General features: G+C 42.2%; 1 protein-coding gene across 3 annotated transcripts; it reads right to left on the reverse strand.

Annotated features, from left to right (window-relative positions):
- Positions 1 to 1233: 1233 nt before the first annotated feature.
- Positions 1234 to 10692, reverse strand: LOC141652855 (putative protein phosphatase 2C 21). 3 transcript variants are annotated; one of them, XM_074460460.1, is made up of 12 exons: positions 10416 to 10649; positions 9444 to 9569; positions 8603 to 8666; positions 8199 to 8307; positions 6014 to 6149; positions 4813 to 4851; positions 3130 to 3255; positions 2772 to 2895; positions 2321 to 2397; positions 2111 to 2163; positions 1755 to 1809; positions 1234 to 1666 (listed from the first exon to the last, which is right to left on the reverse strand). In XM_074460460.1, the coding sequence occupies exons 2-12, from the start codon at positions 9558 to 9560 to the stop codon at positions 1499 to 1501; spliced, it is 1068 nt and encodes a 355-aa protein (XP_074316561.1). In that variant the 5' UTR covers positions 9561 to 9569; positions 10416 to 10649; the 3' UTR covers positions 1234 to 1498. The 3 variants fall into 3 exon arrangements, with proteins under 3 accessions (XP_074316561.1, XP_074316562.1, XP_074316563.1); XM_074460461.1 differs by lacking the exon at positions 4813 to 4851 and having other exon boundaries at positions 10416 to 10692; XM_074460462.1 differs by lacking the exon at positions 1234 to 1666 and having other exon boundaries at positions 1746 to 1809.
- Positions 10693 to 17503: the final 6811 nt, after the last annotated feature.

The following is a 17503-nucleotide window of genomic DNA, read 5'->3' on the forward strand; positions in this document are numbered from 1 at the left end:
TTATAGGCTATTTTATGCAACCATAGGAATCTTTTTTTTCTTTTCTATTTTATTCAATTATTTAACGTAGTTGATCATTGAGTTTTTACTCTTTCATATACTCTTTTCCATTATTTTTCCACATTATGCCCTTTGACTAGAATCAAAAGAAAAAACTCTCTAATTATCTCCCTCAAATTAATCAAATCCACAAAAGTGATCGAATCCGTCAAATTATACAATTATAGATGCTAATAATTCTCGTATCGATCAAGTAATAATCATTCTAATTCTTAATTTTTATTAATTATATTATATCAAATTGAGGAATTGCTTTACACTAATTAAATTAGGGTTTGTTTAAACTGTCGCCGGTAAATTAAATTTACCGGTATCATAAAGTATATACTACAATCTACAGTAAGGATTTTGAGTTACAAATCAGCAATACATTAAACCATAAAGGTATATCCAAGAGTAGTGTTCAGCCATTGTAGTTCAACGGATTCGTTTCTTTTTTCTTTTTCTTTTTTCAATTTTGTTACAGGTTTTGTGGTGGCATCGGAGGAGATGGACGATGAGTACACTGTCCGGGGTGGTCCGGTGGTGTTATTTATGTCGCCGTCTCGATGGTGGCAGAGGGTGTTTGGGTTGTGTTAGGGAAGGGGATATATGTGACGGGAAGTGGATCTGTGAGATTGTTTGATGGCCGGTTTGAGGAGGTCATTAAGACCCACCAATGGTACAAGGGAGGTGGCGGTGAGGGTGGTGGATGGTGGTTGACGGGTAGTGGTGGTTGGTTGGTGATAGTTGGAGTGAGAAAAGAGTAGACGAAAAAGATAGAGAGAGAAGGAAAGAAGGGTAAAATGAAAATCATTAAAATAAAAGGAGTATTATGGTCATTTACGTCCATGAAATAGAAAAACTCGTCCATGAATGAGCACCACCCTTATTTAAAGTCATGCAAATAGCAACTGAATATTGGGAATTAAATAAATCTGAAGACCAGTCATGGCATTCACACATTCACATAAGGCATGAAAAACAGAGCTTCTCCACCTGGAAAACATTCTTCAAAATGTTCTCTTGTTTCTTCGTCGGTTACCGGCTAAGCTAGCTGACATCTGCTCATTCTTCAAAATGTAAAAGTGATGAAACAGATTATTTTGCACTCGTTTCATATTACGAGAAAACGTTGCTCAAATTGGACAATGGAGACCAACTGATTACCGAAAGTTAGAGAAGGTCAATATATTTCAAAGGCGTCTTTCTCAGTGATAACCTATATATTATATGATATGCTAACTTTCACTAGACATGCAGTTCACAGGAAACTTCAGTCACACATATTTCAAAATCAAAACAACAAAATCGTCAAGACGGTTGTTATCTGCACAGGAAGCTTTAAATATAAAGCTTCTGCTCAGTAAGGTGTCGCCATGTTCTACGCTGTACAAGAGTGTAAGACTATCTTTCAAAAAGTAAAAAAAAAAAAAGTCCATTTAGTTAGAACCTTTTTTCAAGTAGGACGACCACTGATGGGTAGATGATCAATGGAAGAGCTGGAGGACGCAGGTTTCTTCGGCTGAACCAAGATCATGGTCATGTTGTCGCAACCTTCTCCACCAGATGAAGGAGCCAAGCACTTGTCAAAAACCATCTCACATATGGAAGAAAGCTTACTTTGCTGAAAAATTTGAATAGCTTATTGATTAATTAAGACGTAATCCAATACCCACCCAAAAAAAAAAAAAAAAAAACAATAGTTAACTCACTGATTTCAGTTGTTCTCCCACAAAGTCTACCAGTTGTTGGCTTGACATACAGTCCCTGCAAGAGATTAGACATGATTTTCAATCTTCATCAATTAAAAAAAAAAAAAAAAAAACTCGAGAAACATGAAATAGAACTATGAGGGGGCTTATGTGTAAGTTTGGGCTATATTGGTGTCTTTTCAGTAGCAAATTGCAATACTCCTCGAAACAACAATAACCAAACCTGACAGTGAGTTAAAGCACTGATGAGGCGTACCATCAAGATGATAATAAAATATAGCCCGAACTTACAGAAAGGAAGAACTGTTCTAAAAATGATTTACACAATAGGGAGTTAGAGCACTGATGAGGCGTACCAAATACCATCACATGCTATTGCAATGAACTCCACGTCATCTGAGAGCTCAACCTGAAGAGGTGTACCATCAAGATTATAATATCAGATTTAAGAAAGATATACACACTCCTACGCAGCCAACTAACAAGTTTTCAAACTATCTAGTTCAAATGAGCAACAAAACCATCCATACAAGGGCCAAAGATATGACTGTTTGAATAGACTATACCGTGGTTATGTCCGGATTCGCAGTCACTATCTGCTCCTCTGCAGGTAATACTTTGTTGCGCTTAAACTCCATATCTCCTGCTCACAACATGATCACATTAACGTACATGACACTGTAGTAAGGTGCTTGATAAAAAATACGTAAACAACATAAACATTATACTAGTAGCTAGCCCTCGAATGTTCCAGCTTATGGTGGGTAACAGAGAGTCAGACATACACAATCTTTCCCTGTCTAGTGATCGTTTATGAATTATGCAATATTGGGTTGTAGATATTTGTAGATTGACTGCTACTTCATAGAATAACAGGCCCGGACAATTTAGTGAACCATTTATCTGTCGTAAACCGTAGGCAAGGTCAGAGAATAGTGTATATTTGGCTTCACTGGAGATGAAAATCAGAAACAGGCATATTTACAAAAATTACTCGGGCAGGATAATTTATAATACCTATTGCTCTTGCCAAGTTAAGACATCCATTCACACGTCCACCATGAATGAAACCGCCTGCTTTTAGAATTCTTTCTTGTTCAACCTCGAGTTCAGGCTTGTGATCCTTGGATAATTCAAGGGCCTGCATAATATCACGGAAGTGAAGCAAGCATTTTAAGGTGTACTTTTACCTCCATATGCAGAGCCAAAGTTGTTTTCGCTGAATATTGAGAAGCAAAGTACAAACAACCAAAGCACAGCAGAATGTTCTTCAATGTACGACAGATTGAAACACAAACTACTTTCAGTGTAACAGCTATCAAAACCTATGCTGTGTGTGTGTGAGGAGGGGAGAGAGAGAGAGAGGACTGACTACCTGTCCACCTTTGGACATTACACAACGAGAATCACCAGCATTAGCTACAAGTAATTTGTTCTCACGAATTAATAAAGCGCAAGCTGTGCATCCCGAGGATGGCTCCTCTGAATCAGAATCAGCTTCCTGGTTCAAACATAAAAGCAAAATATAAGTTGCCTAATTTCACAGAATAGATGCAGCTGTGAAAATAAGTGATGACACCGCTGATGAAAGATCTTTGCATGTTTTCACATTTAGAGTTGATACTTTCAGGGATTAGTTAGCTTCATTCATGGATAGATTCGACAGCCATAGTAGGTGAATTTGCTTATGTAGCTACAACATGATAGGTTCAAAATGGGGAAAGAAAAAACATTCCAGATTCGGCAATTAAACCTTTAGTTAGTCTAGGTTGAACATATGTCTTCGGGTGCAGACTATTTTGATTCAGCAATTAAATCTTTCGTGGTACTACGAGAAAAACTTGAATATTTGCATAAGCACAGAAGCACAATCACGGCCAAATTAATTTTAATCAACAATTTAAGTTAGATGTAACTTAACATCTCTTTGATTAGCGTTCAAAGAGATAAGAGTTTCACCGAAACAGTAAGTTGAATCTTCCGAGTCTTTGAAATAAAATTTAAATTCTCTCCATTACATTGCTCCCTTTGGCTTTGGCAATAAAATTTGACAGCTATTTCTAAATATTTGGAAAGATTTAACCGTCATAGTTGACTATGAAAGTCAAATGGGTACAATATAAGCTAGCGTATACTTATCATTCATTGCTAAAAGGGTACAGTATTAGTAGCAACAATATGGAGGAGACTGAGACTCTTGTAGAAAGAGAAGTTTGACCAGAATTCTAAAATTGTCACAATAGTACGAGAACACCTGTATATTTTTAACTAGTAGTCATGTAAATTTGAAGCCTCTACGAGTATACGACCTATATTTAGCTACAAAAACCCAGTCAGATTGCACGTCCAAGGGTACGATCCTTGAAATTTTAAGAAAACTAGGGTTTTCATTAGATCCATAATGAACCTGTAGAATCTCCATTACCAAGACACCATGTGAAGTTCAGACTTATGTAGCTAAACGAAAATGAATGCAGTACCTAGTAGGTTAGTAACCGAGCAGCAGTTTGTGGGAAGAAGAGGTTATTAACCAACAATGCATAGAGATCAGTATTACCCTATATGCATATCTGCTCCATACATAAGCAGCTAAAATCAGACAACACTAGCACATGGTACAGGATTTTGGTTTTATACTTGAGTTTGAAATCAGGCTTCGCGTTCTGATCTTGATCGATGCACTATAAATACTCCCGATAATGCCGCAAAAAGCAGTCCCAGGAACGTGATTGTTTTAAAACAGTCTTGAAAATTACCAGGATCGCATTTTATCATATTTAGAGACTATATTGGCCACAATTTACGATATTGGGCCGCAATAGCTGATAGTGCGACCATGACCAAAACTAGGACTTAATACTATGGGCGAGCAAGTGCCGAATACCAACAGTTGTATTTTTTTTTTTTTTAATTTATAGTAGAACGTTGTACTCTTCAAGAACTAAAATAGAAAATTAGACATGCAAAGAGCGCTAAAAATCACTACTTTCTAGTCATCTAGTTATCTCAATAAAACGAAAAAGTTAGGAAGCCAACAGTCAGAAACCAGGATACTCACACGGTAACACCACCTCCAAATTCCAAAAACTTTAAAAATCTGCATTGATAGCAACAACTTCACAGTTCATGAACATGCGACGACACAAGTGAGAAGTCTTTGTACAACACATTGCATTTTGTAGAGAGCCTTTCAAGAGATTATATGGCCAAAAAATTGAGTCAACCCCATACAGAGCATCACAATGATAACAGATTTAAAAGGAGAGATGGGGGCGTTAAAGCCTAGCTATCAAGTATGACAAGATACTGAGAAAAGTTTCCAAAAAGTGGAGGTTTATAATAATTGCCAATTGCCATCTCCTACAACAACAACAAAAACAGTAACTCATTGCCTCAAACAGCTCCCGCAAATGAATGATTGTTCACAGAAAAAGAAATGTAAAAAGTTTGGTGAATGTGAATCATTTTGTTTTATTACCTCATATGCAGAACCAAAAGACAATGAGTCTTTAACTTCATTAAAAATAGAAACTAACTAAGCTAGAAAAGGTCAGAAAGCACACTTGATTTTCTGAAGGTTAATTGCATTCCAACGATGCCGAGATTTACAAAATTCGATTTAGATCTTATGAGATCAATGATTTTAACAAAAGGTCAATTTAGTGGGGTGGTTAGTGACTATGTAGTTGTTCACTTGTTCTAGTTGGAACGCTGTAGAAGGACATAGAGACTGAGATGAAGTAATATATAAACAGAGGTCACACAAACGAAAATCATCAGTGATTCCCTTAGAGCAAAGCTAAAAACAGAATGCATAAAATATTGAGCTATATCAAAACATCAAGTAGCTGGTGCTTCCACAACATGGTTTGAACAAATAGAGCTAGTGTTTAAGAAGATACCAAGACGCTAGTTGGGCCCATTACAGGTTACAAAGAAATTTCTATGCATTATCTAAGGCCCCATATTTTATGAACCTATGAGGCTCACAATTGACCGCTTCCAATGCGAGAAGGCCTTCAAAATATACTCCCTCCCAGAGTCCTATCCAAAAAGACGACCTCATTTTGACTTTACTCAGTCTTTAAGACAACACATTGATTGTATTTATTTGCACATCTAAATTGATTATTTTATTAAAAAATGATTTTACGAAAGATTTATGATGACAAATTTATTTTATTATCATATAATTTATTTTACAGCTTTGACCTTAAAAAATGAAAGAATTCTGCTTGGACTGAGGACAGCCGAAGTACCTCTTTTGATGATCCATTTGGCGTACCCTCTCTTCCACCACTCTTGAAATGTAATTCATCATCAGTCCTGGCACCTTTTCCATCATCCTTAAGTAATTTTTTCCAATTTGTATTGGAACGCATCATCTCATCCATTCTGCCGAAAAACCAAAACCAGAGATATTAGCTGAAATCATCCATTGAAGACATTTGAAATTCAAAACGTCAAGATTGATCCCAAAAATATTTCAGAGAAGTTAAGAGACACTAGACATGACTAAAAAGTAAATTCAAAATATATCAAAGAAAAGTATTCCACCATGGTAATAGGCCACAGACATTGAACTTACATATTCATCACAACAATTTTTCAGAAATAAAAAAGAAAATGAACATGACAAAAACATTGATTTCAAAATTTGGAACTCGACATGGTAATAGGATCCTAGGCATAATATATATGATCACTGCCATTTGCCAGCATAATCCACCAATATACTCTGTCAGTCTCACTAAAGATATGTTTTCACACATTTCAGATACCAAAGTTGCCGGTTTGCCATTCCATCAAAAGCAGTAACCAGATAATAGTACTTACACCCTTGTGCATCCATTTTTATATGAACTAACTAAATTTCATTTGTGCGATATACTACGTACCTCAACAATTTCTACACCTTTATGGCTTCGCCCAAAAAAAAAAAAAAAAAAAAAAAATCATCACCCAACAGAGATCCGATACATGATCTTTCAAGAATACAATAAATTATCTTGCTAAATGTACCCAAAATTCCGAGGTCTGAAATATGAAATACCAATATAATAATTGATATTTACAAAAGTGCACCCTAAGGCAGTGCCTATATCAAGAATCTATTAGACATTATTGCATAAACTAGACGAAAAATTGTCAATAGACCTATTCCCTAATATGTAACGCTTTTACAAATTAGTACCTATCTAAAAAGAAACTTCAAAAAATAAATACCTAAAACAAGTTTGTTTAACTGATTGCTTTTTTCGGTCCACTTTTTCCCACTTTCCAACAATTTTGTTCACTTCTCAAGCATTATTTTCCCTTTCTTCCCAAAATATCCCTCCACAAAATCCACTTTTTTTCCCCTCCATTGAAACACACAAATAGTGCCCATTCAACTTCGTTTCTTCTCTCCATTAGAATACAAACTTCAACTCTATTCATTTCTTTGATCCTATTTTAAACCTCATCGTCTCCATTCTCCATTACAACCAGAAATTAAGTTGTCTCCTTTGTCTCTACTTCCTATTACTCACATTTTTTCTCATCTACTTTAACTTTACATTTGAAATCTAAAATTCACCCCCAAAGTTCATCTAAACCCTCAATTTGTACCGTCAATTTGTATAAATCCACAAAAACCAAAGATTTACAATCTTAATCGAGAAAATAGAGAATGGAATTGTCAAACCCAGTTAATGCAAGTCTGCAACTAATTCAGCTTACTATGGTGAGAACCTTATGAAATTGTGTTGTAACTCTTCTCACCTGATTTTTATTCTTAGTCTACATTAGTGACTAGGCTCACCAAATCCTTAAAAGAGGAGAAGACATGGAGAGAGGGCAGAGAAGAAGAAAGATGAAATACTTTTTATGCATTATTACCTTCATTTTGCTGATCTTAGTCTACATTTCAACTAATTACCTTCATTTTACTCAATATGAAGTAGTTTGGTAAAATGAAGATGAAATGGAGAAAGAGAGGGAGGGGGGAGGGAGGGAATGGGAAAATGGTTACATGGTTAGAGATGAAAATGGGAAAGTTCCATTTTTTTCGCTCGAAATTCTGACTTGGTATCGACTGTAAACAAAGGACACTTTATAGGTGTTAAGTTTTAAATGTTTTTCAATTAGGTACTTATTTGTAAAAAAGTGTTATATATGAGGTAATAACTGACAATTTATCCTAAAATTAACCTGAATACGCTCTAAAGGTTGAGGAACCAGATTGAGCATCTTCCACATTCGCAGTTTGTAAAACCCATTAGCCAAAATGGTTGTTGCTATAGGAAGTAAGATAAATCTATGATATCAGCACAAAAAAGTTCTGCAAAACATGACTAGCTTAACGATAATAAGTGCTGAGTGTCACTTGGGGAAATCTAAAGATTGTATAGCTACATAAATAAACAGCTGGAATTGAACTACAGTAACAAAGCGTCCAGTAACCTGAGAAATACTCTTCGAATAGAATTACTTAAATCTCCAGCTTTGTATGCTTCATCAGTAAGTAGCTCTTTGTGAAGAAACTTTGCACAGAACTTGGCAACTGCTTTACCTGCAAACACCGTAACATAAATTTAACTTTATCACAAGATCCCCTCCATTAGCTTTGAATAATAATAATATTAAAAATTAAAAATTAAAAAAAAAAAATCTCTGCATTAAATTCGTTATTATTCCTAATTATTTCACATTTCCACAACAGAGAGCAGCATAGTAAGTCATCATAAGTTCATTAACCCCACCTCATCACCCTTATTTATTTAGAAAGCAACACACTGAAATTAGATTGGTGTAGTCCTGTAGACACAACTAGAAAAACAGCCACAATAAAAGAATGATTAAAATACCTCCATGGCCATCATATACAGCAAAGAAAGATGTGGAACTGTCCAAATCCGTAATGGCAGCATGCTGTGAACCAAGTTGAAAACAGAATACTAATCAGATTTCAAATTAGCAAGGAATTACATGCTTCTAAACAGTGACCTAACAATCTAGAGAAAAAAAAAAAAAAAAAAAGAGCACTCTCTTTCATATTAGTGGCAAGAAGCAAAAACAAAATTTGCAGTAGAGCAAGAAGAGCAATTAACTTTTGGTCGTAAGGATGAGGGATAAACTATGTGATTCCATTTAATCACAATCTAGGCAAACATATCAATCTCTCACGTGACTAACGTATTCAGTGTCCTTTTTCAGCATCTGATCACCTTTGAAGATTACTTGGTGATGATAAGCTCTTCCTCCATCACATGGGGTAAAGATATATGATACTATTAAATATGCATCTGTGAACTTCTCCAAAACAACTAGATTGAATCCCTTTTTTATCAGCTCCTGGCCTTGTGACTGAAGGTTAGCATTTCATAACCTTCTCAGCATATGCATAGACAGTAAGTTAACGACCATTCAGAAATGATAGAGATTATGGTTACTGATGATGATCCCTTTTCTAAAGTCTGGTGATCAAGACAGTTATTAGTAATCAAAAAATAGTTTGCATGATGTCACTTTATGTTACTTCTATGTGTTTTTATCTTCGTTTACTCTGGCCGTCTCATCTACTTATTCCAATATAACAGAACAACAATTGAGCATCACAAAAAACTGAAAATACCACTTGATAATTGGCATTAAATCATTCAAAGAGTGAGGAAATATATTATATTCGTATGAAATAACTCTACTAACCGCATCTTCCATAGACGAACGCCATCCTTGCATGGAAGATAATCCATATCTCAGTCTGCAATTGTCACCATCTTCAGACACCTTCTCGGTTTTAGGTTTACTGAGATATGTACCCATTACGTCAAACTGAACCAAAAAAATAGCCATAGATCAGCATACAAGAAATAAAAGGAGCTCATCGAAACTCAGCAAGCTACTAAAAGTAATAACCCACTCCGTAATACATTCATCTGAAACTTAATCCCATCACTCTTTTCACTCTATGTTGTGTATAGCCAGTTAGCCACCCCATTCCAACACCTAAGCAAGCCAAAAACGACAATATTGCAATATTTGCAGTGTTTAGAACATTTCACTACTCGTTCATCAACCGTCAACATACTCTCCAACCACAGGCACAACTTCAACTGAACCTTAATCTCCTCACTCTTTCCCCTACGCTGTGCAAAGCCACCCAATCCCAACACCTAGGCATACCAAAAGCGACAATATAGCAACACTTGAAGTGTTTAAAACGTTTCACTGCTCGCTCATCCACCTTCAACATACTCTCCAACCACAATCACAACTTCCTAAGCATTCATCAACTCAGCTAAATACTCTTACCACAGCCTACGCCCCTAAAAGTTCGTCAATAGAGCAGCCTAATAATATCTACACAAACACAATATTCCCTGTCTTCTAAATTCAATACTCCGTAATATACAAGTACAAATTAGCAACGTCAATGAACAATCTAAGTATCAGAAATGCTTCATTTTCAAAATTGCGCGACTTCGTCAATCATTTGTACCTCTCGTAATGAATATAAAAGGTAAACAAATGACTGAGACGGAAAGCATAGTTAGACTTAAATCAATCCAACACAAACAATTAGACTAATTTAACTTGCCTAATTCGATTCGTAACTGCATCATCAAAAATAAAACATCAAAGAAAAAGAATAAAATAAGAGAAGAGAAGACATTATACATTATTATGAAGAATATAACAGTTGTTGAAATGCTGATGCTTGTGATTTGGAGCTTGAATTCTTCAATTAAAAGTTGAATTTGAAATTTTTAGGGTTTTGGTGTTAATTTTTCCGGCGATTTCTGTGGGTAGAGAATCTGGAGATAAAGAGAGCCGATAGCGAAGAGCGGTTATCGCACAAAAGAAAGAGGTGAAAACTTTTCTTCTTTCCGTTTCCTTTCTGAAAGGGACGACAAAATTACATACGTGGCAGCCAATATTTAATTCACAAGCTGTTAAAAATCCACTGTTACAAAAACCAGGTTTTAAATTAAAAAAACTCATCTTAAATCAGTGTGCTACGTGGACGATGTCGTAGTAACTTGGTTGTTTTAAGAGTTGGTCACTCTTCGTACCATTTGGCCTGAAATAATAAGACGGAATTTTGTCAATGTTCCGGGTGTAATTCCAGAGCAGATATTCGTTACCACTCGTAGCTTGTAGAATGTCGTCTTTGGTTGAATCCTTCTTTCCTTAATTGTTCTCCGGCTCTCTCGCAACAATGAAGAGGCGAGGGCTTGGCTTTGTGCCAAGCGTCTTTCACTCCGACGCCTTTCAAGTCGGTAAACTTAAGGGATAAGTTGTTCTTGGTTGAACGTATATTGTAGAGAGATAAGGAAGATAATACAGGATGAATAGTGTTTTTAGGTTAAGTTGTGGATCCTTTCCTCAATGAAGGTTGAGGAGTATTTTATGCACTTTCACCTTTTGTCACGTAGTGGCCAAGTGGCCAAGTGGCTAGCGGTGGAAAGATCGATCTACCCCTACCGAGGGACCTATGGTAGGCGGCGGGCCTGTTGACTCACCGCCGAGGGGTCTTGGATATGAGTACGCGGGTATGCGTCCCGGTGGCAAAGGTTGCCATGCCGAGACCAGCCGACAAAGCCGATGGGTCACGGCCAGGCCGCCTAAGTCGTTGACTTCTTGTGGATATCTTTGACCTTGCTCGATATGTTGACTTGGTCCGTGGTGCGAGAATATGCCCCATCAATTTGCCCCAGCCGTAGTCTATGCCGTGGTATGGGCTCCGATGTACGTTGAGCGTATATTCTGCGCAAGTAATTTGTAAAAAAATTTCTGCATCGGCTTCTTCTGCGGCGGCTTCTTCTACCTCGGCCTGGTCTTTCTTAGGCCGTACCATATCCCCCCTCCACATGGATGTGTAAAGGGCATCCGATGTGGAAAAGAAAATGACGCTGGCCGAGACCAGGGTTGAGCGTGCCGGTTGTTTTTGACTGCCCCCGGCCGGCGCTACCTACCTTGGTTGATCGTGTGGCCGGCGGAGAACAGATGCTTGGGAATTTGTTGAGGAAGGTGAATAGGCGGAGAGATATGAATGGGCGTGTTGAAGACGCTTGGTCACTGTTGCATTGATTGACGTCTAACTGTTGCAACGATTGACATCCCGTGGTTGCATGTCCGACACGTGTCCGCACGATTGATTGGTTAACGCTTCACGGGTCGTTTCTCGATTGGTCCTTCTTCATGGGCTTTTCCTATAAATAGGGCAGTTATCCCGTGAAATTGGCCACCAATTTCATTCTCCAAAATTTTCTTCTCTCTAAACTTTCAAGGGCTTCTTTGTCTTCTAATTTTTAGAGTTGTTACTCGTGGTGTTTTTCTTCAAGGTAAACAAACAAACTTTCCAATTTCTTAACTTTGTAAGTTTTTATTGTAAACATGTCTTCGCTGATGTCGGCCTAGTAAACCGGCGCGGGGGGTTCCCGTCGCGTCTTGATGAGGAGGAGAAGTTGGACGCCCTCCCGATAAGGCACGGGGGCCCTAGGTCACCTTCTCCCGAAGTTGATCCTCGAATTTTGGAGGAATGGGAGGATGACGATGATGTTGATGATGACGCAGACGATTTTGGTGATGATGCTGAAGAGGCTCGTCCCAAAGAGGGGAGGCAGTACGTTATGGATCACGGTGACGCTTGTAAGGTACGCGTTGACCGAGCTTGGACCCATAAGTTAGCCAGTTGTTCCGGTGAGACATTTTTCGAGGGTCATTTCTTCTTTGGCAGGGGATACAAGATTGTTATCCCTGAGGAGGGTCAGGCCGTCTGTTGCCCTCCACCGGGCCATACCGGCGTATATATGCGACACTTGGAGTACGGGCTCCGGTTTCCGCTGAATGAGTACGTCATGGCCATCATCAAAGCTATGAACGTCGCTGTGGCCCAACTGCATCCGTTGGCCATGAGGACGATAGTCGGCTTTGTGTGGCTTTGTCTCTTCAAGGGGGAGGCCCCGACGGTGAATTTATTCCGCCGGCTTCATTATCTCCAGCCGTCAATCTCTGGCGCGTCATTCGGTTGGTACGGTGTGCACATGGAGAAGGGTTATGTCTCTGTTGACAAACTTACTTCTTGCAAAGACTGGAGAGATCGGTGGGTGTACGTTAAGGTCTTGGGATGACTATCCGCCGCCCTCATTGCTTTCAAAGCACCAAGTTAACTTGCGGTGTGAGACTAAGGCGGAACATGACAGATGGGTCACCCGGAAAAAGCTCAAGATGGATGCCAGCAAGGTACTTCTTAAAGAGGATGAGAAGTCGCGATGAGGCTTTTGAGGCGGACAAGAGTGGGGTGCCGAAAAAGATGGATTCCCCAACGCAGATCATTCTTCATGATGAGTCTTTCTGCCATGTCGGCCTCATACCGCCTTAGCACAGGTGAGTGGGGTCGGTATGAGGCCCATCACCGCCGATCAATGTTCTGTTTTTCGAACTTCGATTTATTTCTTCTACTTAATTCTTGCTTTATTTCCTTCGCAGACTACTTTGGACCGGATTTGTCCGAGGATATCCTCGGAGAACGGGCCGCACAAAGACAAAACCGTTGCTAACTTGCATCCCAAGGCTCGACCCATGACCGGGGACGTCGCCGAATGATCTTATGGACCAAAGGTGAAAAGCTTGAATGCGGTGAAGGCCTGTGCGAAGGTTGTTAGTAACATGCCGCGCCATACGCGAAAAACAAAGCCTTCGGCGGTGATGGCGTCGACATCGGCTCCGCCTTCCATCCCCCTGTTCAGAAGGAGACGGTGGAGATCGTTTATATCTCTAATGGGGATGACTCGAGTGAGGAGGAGGGGTCGCCCCTTGTCCGTAAAAGAAAGCAGACGGCCTTTACTGCTGCCGTTGCTTCGCCTGCCGACGAGGAAATGCGCCCTTGCCAAGAAGGCCAAGCACGGTATTGATCTATTCGGTGGCTTTTATTTAGCCGGTTCATCAGCGCCGCCGATGACAAAGCTTTTCGGCATGGCTATGTATGTTGATACGATGCTCTTTTTTTTTTTTTTTTTTCTTTTATTTTGTAGATCGCCGCTGCCGACCGCCGCTCTTGTTGAAAGCAAAAGTGGAGGAGAACCCCGCGCAGCCGGGTGATCATAACGTCGCCATTGACTCTTCATCCCGAAGGTTTCCCTTTCCCGACCGCAGTCGGTGATCGAAACGTCGCCACCGGCTCTTCATCCCAGAAGGCTTCCCCCTCCCGCCTTGTAGCGGAAAGCGAGGTTGATCAAGAGATCGGCGAGGTGGAACGAGCCGACCGGTGCTCGTATCATGGAGCGGGAGAAGGCCGTGGCTCAATCCGCTTTTTGAGCTTAATGCCACTAAGAAGGTGGCCGCGAAGGCGAAGCTGGATCTTCTCAATGAGCAGAGGCTTAGGGGGAGGCCGAGAAAGCGCTCTTGGCCGAGAGAAAGCTCGGGAGGACGCCAAAAGGAGGTCCTTCGCGAGAGAGCCAAGGCCGAGGGCTGCGGCCGAAGTTTGAAAAATTTCTTTGGCGAAGTGTGACCTTGTTCGAGGCACGCCGACCTTTATCTCAAGCAGAGGAATGAATTCGTGGAACGGTTTGAGATCCGGGGAAGGTGATTCGGAGCAAGGAGGCCATCATCAGGCAAAAGGAGGACGACATTGAGATGCTCCAAACCGACATGCTCCCTAACATGTGCGCCGAATTCGGATCCGGCCGAAGACGCTGCGCCGGGGAAGTGATTGGGAACTCTTCCCTCTTGAAGGTTCCTTCCCGTGGGGGCGATTTAACGAGCCGTTTGACGACAAGCTCGAAGCTAAGGAGAATGCCGTGGAGGAGAGAGCCAAGGAGGCGGTGAGGGTGAAGATAGAGAAAGAGGCGGCCGAGGAGGCAGCACCCTTGCCGAGAAGGCAAAGACGGCCAATGAGGAGGCCAAGAGAATGAGGGAAGCCGAGGTCGCCGAGGCAAAGGCCGAGGCCGCCGGCCGAGGCGCCAGAAAACCGCCGGGTTGCCCATCGAAGGAGATCTACCTACATTCTCGATGGCGAAACAAAGAAGACATAGGGAGATGATATCTGTACCCTTTTGCCTTTCTGTCTTTGTATTTTGTACAACTTTGGTAGGTTGTCTTTTGGCTGACCCTTATGGGGACGGCCGTCGTTTGTATTTCTTGTAATTTGTTGAACATATTTAATAAGAGCTCGTTTCTTCGCTCCGGCTTGGCGAGGTCTTTACCTCATTCCTTTTTTTGGTGCTAATAGTTGAGCGTCTCAATCTGCACTTAACGTTTTCACTTTGTCTGGCTCGGCCGAGGTCTTTTCGTCCTTGTCTCGAGTTTTTCTCATATCAATTGGGCGTCTCCTTTGTTTCCGCCTTGGCTTGGCCGAGGCAGTCTAGAGTGCGTTCTCAACCGTAACGCTTCTAAGGCGTTTTGATCGCTTTGCAAGTATCAATCGCGCTGGTCGTGACCGTCGAGGTGTTTATTTCGAGGGTGATTGACATTCTTGCCGGTGTGACGGTGTCGGCGAGTACTCCTTGTTATTGATCGCCGTGGCGTCTACCACTTGGAGGACTGCGACGGCGTCAAACCTCTTGGGGTGATCGCCGTGGCGTCTACTACTTGGGGTGACTGCGACGGCGCCTACTTCTTGATGGAGACTGCCGTGGCGTCTACCACTTGGAGTGACTGCGACGGCGTCAAACCTCTTGGGGTGACTGTCGTGGCGTCTACTACTTGGGGTGACTGCGACGGCGCCTACTTCTTGATGGAGGCTCGCCGTGGCGTCTACCACTTGGAGTGATGCGACGGCGTCAAACCTCTTGGGGGTGGCTAGTGGCGTCTACTACTTGGGGTGACTGCGACGGCGCCTGCTTCTTGATGGAGGCTCGCCGTGGCGTCTACCACTTGGAGGATGCGACGGCGTCAAACCTCTTGGGGTGACTTCCGTGGCGTCTACTACTGGGGTGATCGCGACGGCGCCTACTTCTTGATGGAGACCGCCGCTCTTGTCGGTATGACAGTGTGAGCGACGTCGCTTCATCGATAGAGATCGCCGCTCTTGTCGGTATGACAGTGCGAGCCGGCGTCTGCTGCTTCCTAGTGACTATGGGGAAAATGAACATTTTGATGGAAGACTTGGACGATTTTTCATTAGATAAAAACATGCGTCGGGGTGCCCACAGCTGTTTTGGACACCTCCGCCGCTACGTAGTTTTCCGAGATTACCGGTGTCCTAACGGTTTATCAAAGGCACACCTTCCCGGTCAGCCGCTAGCTACATCCATGAGGTCGCCCTCCTGTTGTAAGGATAGACTTTTCCCTTTCTCTGATTTCTTTGCCACTTTGAGGGATTGCATGTTGCATCCTCTGGCAGCTATCTGGACGTTGACCACCTCGTCATTCTCGTCTTTGGAGACGAGCTTATGCGCTTCCCCCCGGTCCGAGACATACATCAGTGTTAGGGCCCGGATGGACATCACTGCGTCAGCCTCGCTCAGGGTGACTCGGCCTATGAGAACGTTGTAGGCGGACGAGCCGTCGATGACCACGAACTCAGCTAGGACATTCTTAGCCGCATTCTTTTCGCCGAACGTCACCGGGAGTCTGATTGATCCCAGTGGTACCAGGCCGGCCCCAGAGAAGCTGTATAGTGGGTTGGTGCAGGGGCTCAAGTCCTTGACTTTCGGCCGAGGCCGAGGAAGCACTCCCGAACATGATGTTCGTGTACGCCTTTGTGTCAATCAGGCACCTCTTGACCAGGTGGTTGGATATGTCCAAATTGACTACAAGTGGGTCGCTGTGAGGAGCGATGACTCCTTCGTAGTCCTTCCTTCCAATGGTTATATCGGGGATGTTGGAAGCGGGGATCGTTGTGTTGGGCACAAAGTTGATGGCCTGATATAGCTCGTTCAGGTGCCGTTTGTGCCCATGAGCGGACCCTCCGTTCTCGTTGCCCCCGATGACAACATGGATCACTCCTATCCGTTCAAGACGATTTCTTACCGAATCGCTTGGCGTCGGTCTTTGGCCTTTGGCAACGTACTTGCCGAGGCTCCCCTTCCGGATCAGCTCTTCAATGGCATTCTTGGATGCGGTAGTCGTTGGTTAAATGGCGGTGTGGCCATGGTACTCACAAGATCGCTCGTGTCACCGTCACTTTTTGGCTTGGGGGTCTCTCCCACTTCGACCCTCGTTTTGCTCGGGCGAAGACCTCGCGGGCGATACGACGAGAGGGGTTTTATCATTATACCGCCTACGGTGGTACGTTCTGAACTCCACCGGCGCCCGTCGAGTCTGTTTCTGGCGATTTGTCCGACCGTGACCTATTATTCTCACGGCGTCTTTCATCGGACCGTGACCCGTTGTTGTCACGGCGTCTTTCATCCAGGTTGTCCTCCCGGCGGCTCTTCTTTTTTCGAGTGCTCGGCCTCGGAGGGCCTACCCCAGGTCTTGTGATAGTCCTCTACCTTGATGGCCTGGTCGGCCATCTTCCGAGCGGCATCAAGCCCAGGCCTCCGCACTTGATGAGCTCATTTTTAAGTCTCCCCTTCGGAGGCCCTTCATCGGCCGCCAAGGCCGCCGATTCGGGATTAATTTCTCGAATCTCTTGGACCTTTCCATCGAACCTCTTCACATAGCTTCGTAGAGACTCGCCCCCCTCCTGTTTGATAGTTAGGAGGTCTGATGTCTCCACGGCCCTTCTCTTGTTGCAAGAGTATTGGGCTAGAAAGGCGTCCCTTAGGTCGGCGTAATAGTATACCGAGCCGTCGGGAAGCCCCTTGTACCAACTTTGA

The sequence above is a fragment of the Silene latifolia genome, chromosome 4, assembly GCF_048544455.1.
Source record: "Silene latifolia isolate original U9 population chromosome 4, ASM4854445v1, whole genome shotgun sequence".
Taxonomy (NCBI): domain Eukaryota; kingdom Viridiplantae; phylum Streptophyta; class Magnoliopsida; order Caryophyllales; family Caryophyllaceae; genus Silene; species Silene latifolia.